Source organism: Myotis lucifugus, unplaced genomic scaffold, assembly GCF_000147115.1.
Source record: "Myotis lucifugus unplaced genomic scaffold, Myoluc2.0 scaffold_283, whole genome shotgun sequence".
Lineage (NCBI taxonomy): Eukaryota > Metazoa > Chordata > Mammalia > Chiroptera > Vespertilionidae > Myotis > Myotis lucifugus.
The window spans coordinates 746126-765565 of NW_005871331.1; the positions used below are offsets into that span (position 1 = coordinate 746126).

Below are 19440 nucleotides of genomic sequence, written 5' to 3' on the forward strand. Positions count from 1 at the left end.
GCGTTGTTCCTAGATAAGGAAAACTCATTTCAAATCATGATAAATTATAAAAGGAGAGAAGCAGCAGCAGCCAATAGTGCTGTTGGTCTAGCTCCAGGAACAGGGGGCTTTAGACCGGAATCTGAGTTAGGGTCCAGTTTCCAGGCATTTGCCAGAACATTCCAGGAGGGCCCTCTGCCCACATCAGAACAGCCTCGGTGTCCTCTGTGCTTGCGTTCTCCCTCCTTTTATGCCCTCCCACTCCTGGCAGCTATTCCAGGTTTCCCCTGGGACACAGTGAAACGGCCCACACACAAATGCGCACTCGCCACTGGAGACGAAGTATAACATGAAGTAAGATGAAAACCAATGGAATCCCCTTACCTTCAAGTAGCAGTTGTGTGAAACAGGTTCCTCGTCTGTACCAGGCGCCTGAGAGGGTGAGGCTACTCAATGCATGTGGAATATATAGGGAGGGATTATATATCCGGGTTTTTCATTACACAAGGTGTTTTTGATGGGTTCTCAGCCAAGATTCACTTAAAAACAAAAGCTACACAAAGACTACAAAAAGGCCACACAAAGTTTCAACAAAAGGCTAAAGAAAGAGCAAACAAAAGCCAAAGAAAGTTTAAACAAAGAGTGAAACAAAGACAACACAAAGGCCAAACAAAGACAAAAACAAAGACTGAAACAAAGGGCAAAAGAAAATCTAAACAAAAGCTAAGTTACAAGCACATTACACACAAACACACACATACACAGTCACAAACCATATCTACACGTCAGCCCCACACTCTCATATCCCAGTCTCCCACCTCTCACATCCCACATAACACCCCATTCCAACGCCCTCTCCAAGGCTCTCTCCATACTCACTTTCCCCAAATCAAACCACACACCAACTCACTCCACCAAACCACACATGCTCCTGCCAACGTGGCAACCACCACAGCAATCATCCCAGCTCCCACCGCGCTATACCTCACCGCACATGCCACAAGCCAAACCCACAAGCGATGAACAGAGTTGGAATCACACTGACAAATCCCTGCCTTTGGAATCTCTTTCCACACTCTACTCAGAGTAAACATGCACCCTCCCTAACACTCCCTACATACACAAACATGCATATATACACACATCCAAGACTAGCATCCATACATGCATGCCCTCGCACAATTTAGCAAGAGTACCTCAGTGTAGTTACTACTGAGATTAGATCTGGACAATTCTATAACAATTACCATTTACGTTCAAATGCATGAAGACTTTTAAAAAAATCTATGATAGATGATTTCTGTAAATTAAGAATCTCATTTAATTAACATAACACCCCATAATATTGACTTCAGTCTTGGACATGGCATTTTCTTATTATTTTCCTGGAGTTTGGGGGTTATGCCATTGAATCCTGTAACTGTGCCTCGGTTAAATGTCATGGGTCCACCCTACCTGGTTTGGCTCAATGGATAGAGCATCGACCTGGGGACTGAAGGGTCCCAGGTTCGATTCTGGCCAGGGCACATGCCTCGGTTGCAGGCTAGATCCCTAATAGGGGCATGCAGGAGGCAGCTGATCCATGATTCTCATCATTCATGTTTAATCTCTCTCTCCCTCTCCCTTCTTCTCTGAAATAAAAATAAATAAAATAAATGTCATGAATCCTACAACCAGTGCTTTTGCTAAATTTCATTCTATGTGGAGAACTACATACTAATGATTTGAAAGGTGAAAGGATATTTCTGAAACTAATCCAACCAACAGTAGCTTTGCCTCTTGAATTCCCACAACTCCTTGCATGAGAGTGAGATTTACATGCCAACACTGTCATAAAGTTTCTTTCCAGGCTCTTGTCACAGTAATGCGAAAAGAATCATCCTAGGGGACCTTGAGGGGGCGATCCAACAAGACTGAAAACATACCATATAAATCTCATTGCACACTAACTTCATGGCTAAACATTCTTGATGTGCGTAACGAGGTACATACGTCTGCTGGTTGGTTCACTCCTGCTGTGAGGCCGGCACTTTGCCTGTACTGCATGGACGTGCGTGAGGGCTCGGGAGCAGAACAAGGTGGCTCAGAGCACGGGCTCTGGAGGACTCAGGGACAGTCACTAAGCTGGTTACGATGTCACACTGGTTGGAACTGTGCCTGGCATATAGTGCTACATCAGTTAGCTATTGTGGTCTGGCCTTAAAGAAGCTTGCGAAACAGTTGTAAGAACACATTTCCTACTTATAAAACAACTGGAGATGTTGTCTAAATAGGCTTTTTTTTTTTTGCACTTCATTTTATTTTTCAGGCTTTTCTTTTGCATTTTATTTTATAATTGAATTTATTAGGGTGACACTGACTAATAAAACTATATAAGTTTCAGGTGTACAATCCCATAATACAGCATCTATATATTGTATTGTGTTCACCAACCCAAGTAAAATCCCCTTCCATCACCATTTATCCCCTGTACCCTCTTCTCCTCCCCCACCCCCTTTCTCTCTGGTGAATTCAGGTTATTTCAAAAGTGCAAGATAGAGTGGGTAGATTATAGAGATAACCTCTTCCCTAAAGGACTCCTCTGCTTCTCAAACCTTTCCAACAAAGGTCCTTACTGGCAGATTTTGTGAAGTCCTGTCTTTGATCTTCTACTCCATGATATATGGAGCGATGCACAATTTATGCAACCGAAGTATGGAGTTCCCACAGAACACTCGTTATGCCATATCTCTTTGCTCCTATTTAAAGTTTGGTGTTTGCCCTTCACGCGGTGGTGTTCTCAGTCCCAGAAAGATAGCGTAGGAGCCACACCCGAGTCAGGGGCACTTCTTTGAATGGCAGCTTTGTGTTCCACAGAGGGCACCACCCCCTAGAACTTCAAGTGGATTCATGGCCAAAATTAAATGACTTGCTAACATTACAGATAATTTCTCCACAGGAACTTTGGCTGCCACCAACAATCCCCCCCATGTTATGGGCTGAATTGTGCCCCCTCCAAATTCACAGGCTGCAGACCTAACTCCCAGACCTTACTTAGAAATGGGTCTTTTCAAACGTAATCAAGTGAAAATGGGGTTGTTAGGGTGGTTCACTGATGTCCTATAAAAAAAAAAAAAGACATTGGCCCTAGCCGGTTTGGATCAGTGGATAGAGCATCGGCCTGCAGACTGAAGGGTCCCAGGTTCAAGTCCAGCCAAGGGCACATGCCTGGGTTGCGGGCTTGATCCCCAGTAGGGGGTGTGCAGAAGGCAGCCAATCAGTGATTCTCTCTCATCATTGATGTTTCTATCTCTCTCTCCCTCTCCTTTCCTCTGAGAAATCAATAAAATATTTTTTTTTTTAAAAAGAAGACATTGGACACAGAGACACTCATGGAGGGGAGTCAATGTGAAGACACATGGAGACGATGATCATTTACAAGCCAACGAGAGTCACCTGGGACATACCTTCTCTCCAGCCCTCCAGAGGAACCAACCTGCTGACATCTTCTGCTTGGACTTCCAGCCTGGAGAACTGCTGTTTAAGCCACTCAGTGATACTAGGTGGTACTATGTAATGGCAGCCCTAGCAAACGAATACATCAGTTACTGTAACTACTTTTTTAATTCATTTTGATGAGTATTTATCAAAATAATATTTGCACAAAGTTATAATGCATTAAAAGGCTTATAAGGAGAAACAATAGCCCCTTTTGCACTTCATCCCACTCCATAATCCCACTCACCAAAGGCAACACATTCAACAAATTTTAGCTATTTTTCTCTATTCATTTCCATACTGTTAAAAATCCATACAGCTACATATATGCTTACTTACTATAGACTATTGGCTCCCAATTGAGGGTTTAATTTTCTTACACTCTCGTCCTTTCTCTCCCTCTCCCCTTACCAACTGAATGCAGTTATACCTGTCAATATTTATATTATCATCAATAAGTAAATATCTTTTCTACACAACTTTGTAATCAGTGATGACTTCATTTCTTTGTAAAAATTTGTTTTTCCTGGAGTTAAAAATTGTTCTATTTTGCTTTCATTTATTTTAATTTGCTTAGTGTTTTATTTCTCACTTTTTTTAATATTCCAACAAACCTGTCAAATAACTATCAATTTTTCAAATATTCCAATCTATCAAATAACTGTTTACTTCTACTGCCTTCGTAATCTGTGCTCTGGCTCGACTTTTGGACTGGTTGCTCTCAAAGTCTGCTGCGGGACTGAAACTTCCCTGCACTTTCTTGCCGTAAGGATCACCTATGTCATGGATCACATGGCATTCTCATTTTTTGTTTGCTCCCTCGTTTTCTGAAGTACTCTCTCTAGTGCCGTCATTGGAAAGAGCACGTGTTAAGTGAATTTTGTTTTAGTTCTTGCATACCTGAAAGCTGCTTTATTCTACCCTCACATTTGATTGCCTTGTTGGGTATAGAATTCCAGATTGAAAATTATTCTCCCTCAAAATTGTGGATGCATCATTTTTCCATATTTTTGGAAGAAACAGTATGTGTTGTTCACCTGCCACTTTTAACCAAAAACACAGTAATTGTTTTATTATAACATAACATATATGTACTACAGAATTCAAAATTTTAGGCATAAAATGTAGAGCTTTTAAAATATATTTAAGGGTTGTAGAAACATCACCACTATCAAATCCTCTGACATTTTCATTACTTTAAAAATAAATCCGCCCTAGCCGGTTTGGCTCAGTGGATAGAGCGTCGGCCTGCGGACTCAAGGGTCCCAGGTTCGATTCCGGTCAAGGGCATGTACTTTGGTTGCGGGCACATCCCCAGTAGGGGGTGTGCAGGAGGCAGCTGATCGATGTTTCTCTCTCATCGATGTTTCTAACTATCCCTCTCCCTTCCTCTCTGTAAAAAAATCAATAATAAAAATATACAAAAAAAACAAACAAAAACACATTTATAAAAAAAATAAAAAATAAAAAAAATAAAAAAAATAAATCCATACTCATTCACAGTAAAACATACACTATTGTATATGAGTGTAGAGAGATTCAAGCAGAAAAAGGGCTGGAGGGTATGACATCTTGTTATGGAGATTGGTGAAGATAATTATGAAATGAGTGGGTCATTTATAGAGGGAAGTTATCTTAGGAAAGACTCTGACGAGGTAAGGACATCTCTATTATTTCACCCTAAAGCAGGGGTCCTCAAACTTTTTAAACAGGGAGCCAGTTCACTGTCCCTCAGACCGTTGGAGGGCCGGACTATAGTTTAAAAAAAAACTATGAACAAATTCCTATGCACACTGCACATATCTTATTTTGAAGTAAAAAAACAAAATGGGAACAAATACAATATTTGTATTTGCATGTGGCCCGTGGGCCGTAGTTTGAGGACCCCTACCCTAAAGCTTCAATGTACATGAAGTCATCCACAATTAGAGCATTGTTGTTTATCTAACAAAACCTTGTGTCACAATGTGTTGTAAAAATTGGTTTTTTATTTAAGAAACAAAAAACAAGCCAAAGATTTTCAGATTCATGACAAAAATGCTATTTTTTTCCTGTAGAAATATGGAAAAAAGTGAGTTTTATGAATAGCTATAAGACCATTTAATTATTTCAAGGTATATAGTGAATTGGTTGATCAAAACTGAAAGAAACAAACCTAAATGGGTCTTCATTTGTCCTTTAATCCTAACTTCCAGAGCAGATCTGTCTCCATCGAGACTTTGACCTTGATCTTACAGCTTTTTAGCTAGTCCCCAACTTTGGTAAACAGAAGAATACAGCACCATCTAAGCTGCCAGCAGCTCAGACAAAGCCTCTGTGTTCCCAAGCTCCACAGACCCTCTCCCCTCTCCTTCTCCCTCTCCTCTTCCTCTCTCTCCTATCCTCTGCCCAGTGAAAATTGTGAATTGTGTTTGGCCACTAATGACCTGTGGAATAATGTACATTATATTCCTTAATTAAGGGACTGGGCTTTATCCAATTTGCTGTGTTAAAATTCACTCTCGCCCTAGCCGGTTTGGCTCCGTGGATAGAGCTTCGGCCTATGGCACGAAGGATCCCAGGTTCTATTCTGGTCAAGGGCACAGACCGCAGTTGCAGGCTCCTCCCTGGCCCGGGCCCTGGTCTGGGCTCGTGCAAGAGGCAACCAATCGATTTTCTCTCACATCGATGCTTCTTTCTCGCTCTCTAAAAATCAATGGAAAAATATCCTCGGGTGAGGATTAAAAAACACACACACACAAAAAAACACTCACTCTTAAGGTGACATGCTTCTCCTATTCAACTTTCTGTGCCCAATTCATGGATTTTACCCCTTGTATCATTATTATTAGAGAAGGAAAGGGTGGGCACAGGGTAGCAAAATGCAAAGATTCTAGCAAAAATAGAGACTCAGAACAAGAATGGATCAGTGTACTGTGTTAAAGAAAACCAGGGTTAAAAACAGATTTTATTCAGCTGTTGCAATAGACAGCAATTCTCAACCTGTGGGTCACGACCCCTTTGGCGGTCGAACGACCCTTTCACAGGGGTCACCTAAGACCATCCTGCATATCAGATATTTACATTACGATTCATAACAGTAGCAACATTACAGTTATGAAGTAGCAACGAAAATAATTTTATGGTTGGGTCACATGAGGAACTGTATTTAAAGGGCCAGAAGGTTGAGAACCACTGCAGGAGAAAAAGAGACTTCAGTGTAACACTGGGCTCGGTTCCAAAGACAAACATGGACAAGTGGGGATTTACAGCCCAGGAGCAGGTTGAGGGAGTTGGTGAACGGAAAATTACTAAGAGGAAATATCGGAGTGTGTGTGTGTGTGGGGGGGGGGGGGGAGGGGGGAGGGTCTGGCCAAACCCACTAGGATAGGATTCTTGCTGAGTCAGGCCCAACTGAGCAGACATCACTATGGGGGTGAAGAGGATAACGGGGGGCAGGGGGTGGTGGTGAGGAATTCAATTAGATATCAAGGGTGGGGCATTCTTGCTAAAATGACTCAACTAGATTCTTGTTCAAATGGGATGACACAAAGACAGACAGATGTCCCAAGGTAGAGGCCTCCTGACTCAAGTTTGTCAAGGGGATCTTGGTCAGATGTCAGCACATCGCAATGGGGAGCCCTGAGTCTAATCACTGCTATCAATAGACAGGAAATATGCAGAGCCAGTATTAGAAGAGAACTACCTTTAATTCTATGCTCACCAACAGCCATGCATCTACCATTTTATCTGGTGGTTTTAAGAAAATGCCTTGAGAAAATCACAGATCCTAGTTAATCTGTGGCCATTTGAGTTAACAGATTTGAATTAATAATCAAGCACAATTTTCTCTTTTCAAAAATGTCTTTTTTATTTATTTCAGAGAGGGAGAGGGACAGAGAAACATCAGTGATGAGAGTATCCTGACCGGCTGCCCACTGCAGGCTCCACACTGGGGATCCAGCCCGCAACCCAGGCATATGCCCTGACCAGGAATCAAACCAACCTCAGGTCAATGCTCAACCACTGAGCCACGCTGGCCAGGTTTGGTTGAAAGTCTATTTCAGGAATCTACTGTGGAGGTTATAGTGTATGGTATTTTCATGTCAATACTTGATATTGGTTAATTTGATTTTTTTTCTCAGTAAATTTCAGTTAATTGCAATGTTCAACATAACTAGGCAATCTATTTTTATGAAAAAAATTTTAATATATACAAAATTAGGGAGGAAACCCTTATTTTTTTTAACCTAGTTGCAGTAACTATCAATGGAGAGCAGCAGTAAGTACCAGCCCTCTGTCACAGTAATTGCAAACCCTGTTGGGTCCTGTGACATGAGACCCCGTCAAGAGATGAAACCCCCATGGAGGGGTAGTCCTTAGTCTGTCCCCGAGAAGGTACGCCACCCCTCCACGAGGCCAAGTGGTGTAAGGATGGGTCTAGTACCCTGCTACATGCACAACTGAGACTGTCCATTTGGATACTGACGAACATATCGTTCATTCAGATGCTGAGGAAAGCAGCCCTTTGGCCATTTGGACAGCTGGTCTTTACAGGCTTAACTATGTAATGGCCTTGATGGCACACCGTGAGGGGACAGGAATGTGAGCTTCACCTAGGGTGGACCCATTATTGTTGTAGTAGACTCTGTTCAAGGAGCTGGCAAATGGGCAGGGTACGCCTAAAAGACCATCCTGTGTAAGGGGTGGTGTGGGAACCCTATTAAGAGTAGGCCCAAAGATCAGGGCCAATTTGTGCAGGCAAGGATGTATGTTTACGTGGTACGAGCATCACAAATCAGCATGAGGCCTCTTTTGAGGGTATAAGTTGCCACTGACCAGCCAGGTGGCCAGGCTGCTTCTGTGGGACTAGTTTGAAGAACTACTTTGTCTGATGGATCCTGTAGTAGCAATGGCTACTTGGTCTACAATAGTCTCGTGTCTACAACTTCTCATGAAGGCTGTGAAGAGAATGATCCTCAGGGCAAATTTAACCCAGCCAGGTAAGGAGTCTGTAAACAATTCCCAATCTAGGACCTGGCTTCTGGTATGGGGTATAATAACCTTGCCAGACATCTCATCTTTAAAATTATATTATATATGGAAGACAAAAGGCTGTTTGATGTTGTGCCAATGCCAGAAGGCAAGTACCCCAAGAGGAATGCAGCAAGGTTTCCAGCTTGGAGATATTGGGCACTAAGACACAGGACTGGAGGGGATCCGAGGCAGTAAGGAAATGGACTGGGTAGTCCCTGGAGCAGTGGTTCTCAACCTGTGGGTTGCGACCCCTTTCACAGGGGTCGCCTAAGACCATCGGAAAACATATAATTACATATTGTTTACAGTAGCAAAATTACAGTTATGCAGTAGCAACGAAAATGGTTGGGGGTCACATGAGGAATTGTATTAAAGGGTCGCGGCATTAGGAAGGTTGAGAACCACTGCCCTGGAGGGTTCAGCAATTGCAGGCAGGAGTCAATTTATGACAAAAAATGTATACTCTAAATGAAACTGACCATGTTTTCCTCTTCCTTGTTCTCTGAACAGCTCCTTAACCACAAAACATACTGACAAATGAGCTTTCCATCCCTCACTTGGCCCTTACACCCAGCCTCCCTTCTCCCTACCTACCCCTGCTTTCCAGCCACCCTGATTCCAGAAATTACCACAGGTGTGCTGACCACTTGTCATGGGTTTGAGCTCCAAACACACTGGAGCTTTGAAGGACACGGCAGATTTGTCCAAACTTGTTCCTAAACACAGCCCGTGGCAGACTTCCTATGAAGCTAATGCTGCTTGAGCTGAGGGGTCCCCCTTGTCTCTGCTCCACTGCAAGGGGCCCTGCAGTCACACGGACATTTTGTCCATTTCCAAGGGTACAAAAAATCTATGTAAATCATTGCAGCTACTCCAAACCTGGGTCCACTTAACTGCTCTATTCTCATTCAAGACAATGGTTTTCACTTAGCTGAGTGCCACTGTGACATGAGTAGAGAGCCATATTCTTTTTTTTTAAAAATATATTTTATTGATTTTTTGCAGAGAGGGAGAGTTAGAAACATCAATCAGCTGCCGCCTGCACACCCCCCAGGGGGATGTGCCCGCAACCAAGATACATGCCCTTGACCAGAATCAAACCTGGGACCCTTGAGTCCACAGGCCGACGCTCTATCCACTGAGCCAAACCGGTTAGGGCGAGAGCCATATTCTTAATAGAATTGAAATGCACAGAGCACTGTGCAATATTCTATGGAATTTCTGCACACTTGTACAACTCTCTCCCAGAATCTATAGATAAGCTGACTAGATGACAGAAAATAGATGCCTCTCAAAGCTGGGGAGGCTGTGACCCCTCCAGTGGTTCTACAACTGAAGACCATATCCCACTTTTGCCCAAAGTGGGTCTTTAATGCCACATGTTACTCATACATTGCCCACACAACTGTCAAATAGTGGGGCTCTCAATGAAAACCAATTAAAATCTGGATTCTATAGAATTGACCAATACAGATGTTAATATCAGAACCTTGGAAAAATAATCCTAGGGTTAGCACTTATGTGCAGCTATTCACATCTATTTCCAGAACACATGGTGATCCTTATTACAAAAAAGCAGCTCAGGAAAATTCCCAAGTGAAAAGCAATACACTTGTCAAGGCACCTAAAGTAACTCCAGGCATCTTGATCTGGAATAAAAAACTGAAACAATGGACACGACTTTTAGAAACTGTTTATTTTCCATCAACCTTATTTCCGTTGTGTTAAGAATTTGTGGAAGAACAGCTTAGGACCACTCAGTGGTTGTTCCTACCCATTCAGTAGCCTGAGCAGTGGGAGCTGCAGACCAGTCTTCAGTGGCAGGCTGAGCACTCCAGTCTTCTGTTAAGAAAATACCAAAAAAGAAAAGCCATCAGCTCTGTTCCCATAGTATTTTTTGTCACCTCCCTGGCACCAGCAATCTGCCTCGAATTCTGTCAGACACACATTTCAAAATCAGATCAAATGCACCTGAATTCAATCTCTCAGGTTAACACAGCTATGAATACCAGGACGAACTTTTTAATATGGCCTTGGAGATCATTCACGTTAGATTAAAAACAGACGTTCCAAACCACCAGCTTGATGCACTTCTATCATGATACAGTAAACTATTGATTTTGCAGACCTTGATTTAACAGACTTCGGATTTAATGAGCAAAATTTCCAGTCCGTATGTCATGAGAAAATTAACACCCTATTAATTTTTTAAAAGGCTTTTAACCAAGTTTTGCTCATAATTAGGTTATTTTTGTTATTAATTCATAGTTATTTTTAACTAATTTTAGTGAATAGGCCATGTTGAAAAAAACACTAGTGATTTTGCTGACATAAGTATTATGTATCTACAACTATAGTCTACATATTTAAACTCAAGAGTCACTGCTTGTAAACAATGTTCAGCCAATGATTAGAATGACTAGCATAAAATCACCCACCACATGAGGTAATTGGTTTTCATTAAATGGCGTGACTTTCCTTGGATGTTGTGACATGCACTAAGCCATACCTCAGCTATGTGCGTGTTTACTCGAAGTGACTAGACCTATTCAGTACAAATTTAAAATTATAGTAATATATATAGAAAACTTTACTGTGAAGTTAAAACTTTTCATACTTAATTTTAATTACACAAACATGTCTACATAAAGTAAAAACAGGTAATCTAACTTGTTAATTTTTTAATGGACTTTGGGTTTAACACCCCTCACCCAAATTAGTAAATTACATGGAGGCTTTACTGTACATACCAGTAGGAAACTGCTGAATGGGTACGGAGGGCACCTGCACGCCTTCAGACCAGTCTGTAACCTCAGGCTGAGCAGCAGTGAACTCAGGAGCAGGAGCAGTCCATTCACCCTGAAATTCCTCCTTGGTCACAGCCTTTTCAGCAGCAGCCTGCTCTTCCTTTTCAATCTGGTTTTTAAAAAAAAAGTGTTTTTTTTCATAAGGACTGACAACTTCTACTTGCAAGAAGTATAAACCAAGGTGTCCAATTTGCTTATGTGACCACAAGCCTTTGTGGAGGAAGCTTACCTCTTCAGGATCTCTGTAGAAGTAAAGATCAGGCATGACTTCCCACGGGTGTTCACGGGAGATAGTGCCACGCATGCGGAGTACTTCCCGGGCCAGCATCCACCACATCAGACCCACTGAGTGAGCCCCCTGCAAGAACGCCAGGGTATTAGAAAGTGACACTCGGGCCTGGCCGATGCGGTTCCGTGGTTGACCATCTCCCTGAACCCAGAGGTCCTGACTGGATTCCCGGTCAGGGCACACGCCTGGGTTTTGTAGGCTTAATCCCCAGTATGGGGCATGCAGGAGGCAGCTGATCAATGATTCTCTCATCATTGATGTTTCTAGCTCCCTCTCCCTTCCTCTCTGAAAACAATAGAAGTGACACTTGGTCAACCCAAACAGCGTGTACCTCCCATTCCACCTAACCCAAACCCACACCATCTAGGTTCTTGGTACCAAGAGAACAGACATGGCTCAGTATTTAGTGTTTAAAACAAGAACATTAAGATTCTTCAATTTATCAGTGGTTCTCAACCTTGATTGGTTGAAATTTTATAAAAGTACTGCTGTCAAGCTTCTATCCTAGGCAACAAAATTAAAGACCCCAAGATCAGTGCCAGGACACTGGTTATTTAATTAAAAACCTCTAGCACGTTAAGCACCATGTCAGTTACGGTGGTGACACTATACTTTCTGTCCCTCCCTAAGACAAAACAGGCTGGGCGCTTAACGTGTTAAGAGACTCAGGGTTTTGAGACCAGTGACAAACTGGACCAACTTGAACCATATGCAGCCCACCTTTTAAGGATCTTTAAGGATTCATCAAGCTGGTCTGAAAACAGAAAGGCCAAGTAATGCCTGAGAGGCCCAAGTAAAGCAAGAAACTTGGAGAAAGCAGAAGAAAACAAACTTTTTCAAATGTTTTCATATCCTTAAGGCTCTCATACATACATTCAACTCACATTTGTAGCAAGAATTACTATCAAACTCCACTCATTGGGCCAGAGACCCTTGTGGTGTTTGCCAAGTCTTGCCTCTCATGTAGCACACTACCTACACTTGCGAGTCAATGGGCCACCAGGGGCCGCAACTCCAAGCTCTAACAATGTGCAGAGGAATGCCCAACCCTCTCGGGAGCACTCATTCTCAAGATCTAGTTTAGACGGAAAAGCAGTTACCTTGTTGTTGCAAGGGATGGCAATGTCCACATAGCGCAGCGGAGAGTCTGTGTTACACAGAGCGATGGTGGGCAGGTTAACATAAGACGCCTCTGTGAGAGGCTGGTGGTCAGCCCTGGGATCAGTAACCACCAGAAGTCTTGGCTCCCGGAAGGCTGCCTGGATCTGGTTGGTGAAGGTTCCAGGAGTGAAGCGGCCGGCAATGGGAGTGGCTCCAGTGGCAGCAGCGAACTTCAGCACAGCTCGCTTCAGAATTAACATTAAGAGTTAGCAGTGCTCCAGTGACAGAGGAACCTCAGAGTAAACGTGTGACGGGTTCTGTTATCATGTGAAGCAGCCTCTTTAGCCAGACTCCCAAATATCCCCTTCTCAAAAATGGAAGCATCAAATTCCAGCAATTCTGGCCTCCATGTTACCTGACAAATACTTACTATTTATATCCCCACCCCCTCAGGTACCTGGGGCTCACTGGCTCCCTTGCTTCTGGAGGATATAGACACACTGCTTGATTTCTACCCACATGGGCCACTTTGTGAGTGACTTGGGCTAATTACTCATATGCCTCCAGGTTCCTCCTCTGCATATAGGAAAGCCTAAGCAACCCTTACAACTGACCGTCCAGTCGCTATGGTGGGCACTGACCACCAGGGGGCAGACACTCAATGCAGGAGCCGCCCCCTGGTGGTCAGTGCACTCCACCGGTCACCCTCACCCCTGCCAGCCTCTGGCCCCAATTGGGGCTGGCCAGGCCTAGGGACCCGAAGCCTCTAGTAGGGTTATAAAATTAAAGGAACCAATACAACAGTTCCTGATAACCAGTAAGCACTTCCAGCTCTGGTAAAGTTATCACACAGCTATCCTACAAAAGCAGAAACACAGTCAGCTTTCTTTACCTTCCCTCACCTTTTTCTTCTATAGAGCTTATTACTTCCTGTTTGCCTTCCAAAAGGCACATTCGGCTGTTTTCCAGCTATATCCCAAGCACCTAGCAACACTTCCTAGATCAATATAAATGCTTAGTAATTTCCACTGAAGGAAGCCAAGAGTGGTCACTAAGTTCATGCCACAGCAGACTTTCTTCTACCGGGCACCGAACTGGAGGGACCCAGTCACAAGCCAGCCTCTGGGGAACAACCAACTCCACTACCCCACCCCCACAAAACACCCTGGAAGTTAATGGGAACTAGTTTTATTGTCAAGCTAAACAATGAAACATGAAAGGATTCTCCCGATTTTAAAAGCTCCGTTCAAATCAAAGCCAAGCATTATTTTCAAAATTAGAAATGGGGTGAATAAAAAAGCTCTTTTTTATTTAAGTTGGAAAAGATCCTTACTCTTGCTTCTTATGAAGACTTGGATGAGAGGACTAGCACCATACTTACACAACCTTTCTTTTATTTTAGGAGCCAAGGGTGGAAAAGGGAAAAGCAGGGCGTGCTCCCAGGAGTTGAAAACCTTTGCAGCTGACAACAAAATTTCTTTTAACCCAGTACTTCATTTAAATATAAAAAATTTGACTACCATTAAATCCTATGAGCCGTTTTATCAGGGTCATTTCTCGATGTTTAGTGGCACAAGAAAATACATGACATGAAAAATGAAGCTCAACACAGTCAGGTGGCAAGTGTAATATACACCGAAAATGTTGAATATTGGCTGCTCAACATTTCTGGAGTGAAATCATGGGTTATTTTTATACTCTTCCATACACCCCCAAATGTTTATTTTTTAAATAATAAAAACCAACCATATTGTTCCACAAACCTGGCCAGTATTCCTGGACGATATGACACTGACGTCAGCTGGGTTTTCGATGGCAACAATGGCCCGAGCTGCCAGCAGAAGCTTCTCCCAGGTTCTCTTCAGATTGATGATGTAGATGCCTAGTGGCAGCAAAGGTGTTAGCACTTGACCTGGCTTTGCAAATGGACATTCTTCTAAACAGTTGAATGTGGCAGAGAGCACTATCAACTCCAGTCATAGAGGCAAGCTCTCCTGGTGTCAGCGAAAGTCCTGCCATTAATATAGCACACTTCCGACACTCAGAAGTTCACCGGCCAAGACTGGCCTCCACCCCGAGCTTTAATAGTGTGCAGCTTTCAATCCGCAGGTCATCATCTTCTCTTTCTCTGCAGTAATGCCTATGAGTTGTTGCCCACTGTCTGGCCTCTCACTACTCTTTCATCTGCCTTGACACCAAATTCAATCTAAAACTCCGTCATAGCTGAAATCCCTCCTTGGCTCCATCTCCAAACTGAGTAACTGCTTTACCCACGGTAATGCCTTCTACACTGTCACAACGTATCTTCCCTCTTCTAATACCTCCCAAGCCGAACTGCTAATCCCCTCTTCTCTTGCTTGACTTTCCTCCAAATTTAGCTGAACTAACCTCTATCAGCACCTATGAAATTAAGGTACTATGGGAGGGGAACTCAGCTCACGAGCTTCATCATCTCATCTCACACCTTCATGACCCAACTCAAGTCCCACCACCCTTTTCCACTGGAGCCCAGAAACCTTTCCTTCCAACCACAGCCAGAACAGTTAGTTTTAAAGCCTGTTCTCAATGTAGAGATCTGGTTTTATTACTTAGTAGAGAGCACTCCAAAGCAGACACAGAAATTACTTCACCCAGCACTTCTCAACAGAACGGTGGGAGTCAAAATTTGCCCTGAAAGGTGGAATGGCAAAAAAAAAAAAAAAGGGCCACTAAAGCAATGACTGACCATCACTTTTCCTTTTGTAGATGTACTGTTCCATTTGGAAGTCAAGGTTGGTGCCACCTAAGTGGGTTCCTGCTGCAAGGAACTTGAGGACATCCTCCTCCTTCATTTGCAGGACATCAAGGGCTCCGGACATTGTGAAAAGTTTCCCTTTAAGTTACGTGGGAACCTGGAAAACAAAAGTTGACCATCTAGTCCTTTTCATTCCAGGCGGGTAGGGGAAGCAGGTGAGTTCTAATTACTCCTCAAAGCAACTTCATCTTTCAATGGAATCTAGCCAACCTTCTAGGTTGACCGTACAGTCCTGTGGGATGAGACACAATTGCACGGACTTCGCTACACACGTAACCGCATCAAATCGTACTGAGGAGAGCGTGGTGTGGGGATAGGGAAACAGCCGGGTAATAAACTAAATGAAACTAACACTTCTCATGGTACCTGGGAGTTAAGCTCAAGGTATAGATGAGCAAAGATGTGCGAAGAGCAGCCACATTCGAGAACATAAGCGGAGCCAAGGCAGTGGAGAGACGAACAGGTTTGCATTCAAGTAGCGCGTTGGAATTCACCTCTCCCGCCAGGAGCAATTAATTCCTTTTCCCCAAAACCCATCAACACCAAACGGAAGACCCGACGCGCCCCAGCAGCAGGTGTAAGGTGGAGCCTAGGCCTCTGGTTTCACAGCCAAAGCCTGGGGGTCCCAAGCGACCGCAGCGCGGTGCATCCCCGATTCCCCCTTTCTGAACCCGCGCCCACCAGCAGCTCGGACCGCACCCCAGCCCCGCGCCTGGGCCCCAGCGCCACCTCCGAGGGCATTGTGGGAGCCCGCGGGCCCAGTCGGCCACGTGCGGGCCGCCGGGCCGATGCGGGCGCGCCGGGCCCCGCCAGACCCGCTCCATCTGCAGGTCTCACCCCGGGTCCTCGCGCCCCTCGTCTGTGCGGGACGGAGGTTCAGGTGGCCCTGGGGGGACGCAGGGAACTACACAGGGGACTCACCGAGAACAACGCCGTATGGAGCCCTCCCTGGGTAGCGCGGAAAGGCCGAGCGGGCGGAAGTGACGTACTAATATACCCCGCCGCCAGCCAATGACAACCAAAGCCGGGCGGAAACGGGGCGGATCCAGGCCTTCTCCTTCCGGGAGGCGGGCTGACGGCGCGGCGCGGGCTCTCGGAGCGGCGAATAGGGCCGCCCTGATGCTAGCGGGGCGGAGCGTGACTTAGGGACCCCCCCCGCCCCTCCTGCTGCCAGCGCCGCCCCGAAGTCCGCGGCTCTCGGCGATTCTGCGGCAATCCGGGTCCAGGACTCGAGCCGGAAGCCAGGCCGCCTGCCCCGACTCGAGCCTTTTGTCCTGACCTGGGAAGGCGAGCGGGTCCCTCCCCGAAGCTGCAGTGTCCCTACGTGGGAAGGAGTGTGCAACCCACAAGTCTGCGTGTTTGATGAACAAAAGCTGCAGAAACGATTGTCACTTTTCTGGAGGACATTTTAGAAGTACGTAATTCAGATTCTGAAAGTTCACTTATGGGAAAATTTCCTGAAAAAAATAAAAAGGACAAGACTGCACAGATGCATGAGAACTTTTTTTTTGGGGGGGGGGCGGGGGGAGGAGAAGGTATACAAAATTGTAATATCCATCAATCGATTCGTTACTAAAAATTTACTATGTCGATACAATACTATACAACCATTTAAAAAGATGATTAAAATTCTATGGTACAAAAGAAAATTAGAGGATGAGGGTGGTTCTTAAAAAAACTGAAACGCATTAAAAGTTTATTTTAAATGGCCAAAGTATTAATAATTACGTATACAGTAGGTTTCAACCCTGACTGCACTTAGAATCACTTGCAAGCTTTTAAACATGCCCAACCCAAACCAAGAAAATCTGATTTGAAAAAAATAGCTCCTAAAAAATAAAAAATAGATCCTGAGATCATTTTAATGTACAGCCAAGGTGAGAACTACAGATGTACAAGTACAGAAAGTAGGTGGGGTTTTCCCCTCATTTTTCAGTATTTTTAAAAATTTTCTGAGGAACATAGGTTGTTTGTAAATTCAAACAAAACCCCACTACTTTTAAACAAAGCTGGCATAGAAAAGGAGTAAACGTAGAGGCTTGGCTTTCAGCATCCTTAGAAACTAAGTATCTGGAGACGTTTTGGCTCTCACAAAAGGGAAGACTTAGAGTAGCTTTATGGAAACAATGGCTTGGTGATTAAGGACTCTTGGAGAGCCTTCCGGATACTCCCAAACCATCTCATCAGCTCCCTCATCTGCACACCAGGGTCTGAAGAATACCTTCCACCATTGTAACTACCAGGACGTTGTACTGTGTTTCTTCACAGACACTAATATTTCCCCCACAAAATTAACTTTGCCCTTGGCCACTGATCTGCACGGTGAAAACTCTTGGCGAGGAAAAGTCCTAAGATGAAAAATGCACTGTGGTGATAGGCAGTCCCGGTGAGGAGCCCTAGACTAAGGCACTTGTCAAGTGGCTATGGCTCCATTGTACAGGATCCAGGTCCTCTGCACAAGCACTTCCATCATTTTTTAAAAAAAAATATATTTTATTGATTTTTTACAGAGAGGAAGGGAGAGGGATAGAGAGTTAGAAACATCGATGAGAGGGAAACATTGATCAGCTGCCTCCTGCACACTTCCTACTGGGGATGTGCCCGCAACCAAGATACATGCCCTTGACCGGAATCGAACCTGGGACCTTTCAGTCCGCAGGCCGATGCTCTATCCACTGAGCCAAACCGGTTAGGGCTCCATCATTTTTTAATTCGTGCCCACTTGTGATGAACAAAGATCTCAGAGCCTTCCTTTTCCAAACTTTGGTTTCTGGGCCTTGTATTTAAAAACTAAATGAATTTTTTCCCCCCAAATATAAAATTGTGCTAGGGACCGTAGTATTTTGGACTACGCTTCACATGGCATTGGGTGGCGAAGAGATTTGAAGCTGGGAGAATATGGGGCATCTAATTGGCCCCAGGCATCAAGTTCATCTTGGGCATCTTCCCACCACCCTTTCTAACCAGACTTCCTTATCGCTCCTCTTCACCTGTCTGCCTGATACCTAGTTGTCCGATAGTCCTCTCCGTGCACTTTAGCTGTAGTGGCCTGAGCAATGTCCCCAAATCCCTTTTCCCTCCTCTGTTCCAAAGCTCTCATGCCCTCAGTTACATGGTATGGTCCCTTCTGTCCACCGCAAGCTTTCATCTGTATAACTTTTCTCCATCACTTCGCACTCTGCGTCTTATGGTAAATTCATGCTTTGGAACCCCAGCTGTACCACCTTCTAACTGTGACTCTGAACAGGTCACTTAACCTCTCCCAGGAAATGAGAGCTGGTGATAATTCAGGTGCTGCCATCCTTCTGGAAGCGTCCCCCTGGAAATCCTACAGACGCAAGTGAATGCAGAGGCTCACCCCATGTTATTTAGGAACCAAGCAGACATTTTAATGTTTTATACAAAAATCAAAGTTACAAAATGAAGTCACATGTATGTAAGCTTAAGAAATCACACTAACCAAAAAGGACACAATTATCCCTGAAATGGAGATGGGCCTGGAAATCCTGGGTTGCTCCCGTCAATCTTCACAGCATCCTCACCAACCACCTGCCTTCTCCTGCAGGCCCGACAGTCGGATGCAAATGCCATCTCGAACCTCTGGGTTTAGGAACAGTCACCTCTGCAGGACGTTCACGAGCAAGTTCCCTGAGAAGTCAAAGTTCCCTGAGGTCCAAGGGAGGAGTTCTGAGTCAGCTGGGCCACATCTCCTTTTCTACAGATGGGGAAACCGAGGTCCCAACACAGTCCACGTCACATAGGAAGTTAGAACATCATTACAATGAAAGCCCACGCTCAATCCACAGCTTGTTACTGTGAAGACACTGGTCTGCATTCAGATTTTCCTTTTAGTGGGTTGGGACCCAAGAGGCATCCTGGAGAATGTGTTCTGGAGGAAGCACACAGTCAGAACAGAGGGTGTTTCAGGCGGAAAGGAGAGTGAACTATGACATAAAGTATCTGAGAGTGTTCAGTCA

The 19440-nt window shown here is 44.4% G+C and overlaps 2 protein-coding genes and 2 non-coding genes across 7 annotated transcripts in view; all 4 read right to left on the reverse strand.

Moving 5' to 3' along the window:
* MOBP (myelin-associated oligodendrocyte basic protein) overlaps window positions 1-3566 on the reverse strand; it is a 33194-nt gene extending 29628 nt beyond the window's left edge. The window contains exons 1-2 of one of the 4 annotated variants that reach the window (XM_014465223.2): window positions 3426-3566; window positions 364-411 (exon numbers count right to left, since the gene is read on the reverse strand). The gene's annotated coding sequence lies outside the window, so the exon portion shown is untranslated. Of the gene's footprint in view, window positions 1-363; window positions 616-3425 lie in introns of those variants that run through there. The other 3 variants (XM_023763393.1, XM_023763395.1, XM_023763394.1) reach the window with 3 other exon arrangements.
* A 6582-nt stretch (window positions 3567-10148) lies between these two features.
* Window positions 10149-16537, reverse strand: RPSA (ribosomal protein SA). Its single transcript, XM_006099748.3, has 7 exons — window positions 16385-16537; window positions 15395-15560; window positions 14433-14551; window positions 12669-12914; window positions 11509-11637; window positions 11223-11388; window positions 10149-10314 (listed from the first exon to the last, which is right to left on the reverse strand). Exons 2-7 carry the CDS (start codon window positions 15525-15527, stop codon window positions 10220-10222), a joined length of 888 nt encoding a protein of 295 aa, XP_006099810.1. The 5' UTR covers window positions 15528-15560; window positions 16385-16537; the 3' UTR covers window positions 10149-10219.
* On the reverse strand, window positions 12453-12604 carry LOC111828100. Its single transcript, XR_002831878.1, has one exon. It is a non-coding gene; the product is annotated as a small nucleolar RNA SNORA62/SNORA6 family (small nucleolar RNA).
* On the reverse strand, window positions 14616-14765 carry LOC111828101. Its single transcript, XR_002831879.1, has one exon. It is a non-coding gene; the product is annotated as a small nucleolar RNA SNORA62/SNORA6 family (small nucleolar RNA).
* Window positions 16538-19440: the final 2903 nt, after the last annotated feature.

What these genes read in the sequence shown, in the direction of transcription:
- RPSA (XM_006099748.3), bottom strand. Translation starts at nt 15,527, where the DNA reads ATGTCCGGAGCCCTTGATGTCCTGCAAATGAAGGAGGAGGATGTCCTC. An exon ending in CGTCCAGGAATACTGGCCAG is followed by an intron (nt 12,915 to 14,432) that starts GTTTGTGGAACA and finishes TTAATTCTGAAG; the next exon opens with CGAGCTGTGCTGAAGTTCGC. An exon ending in TCTACAGAGATCCTGAAGAG is followed by an intron (nt 11,389 to 11,508) that starts GTAAGCTTCCTC and finishes TTTAAAAACCAG; the next exon opens with ATTGAAAAGGAAGAGCAGGC.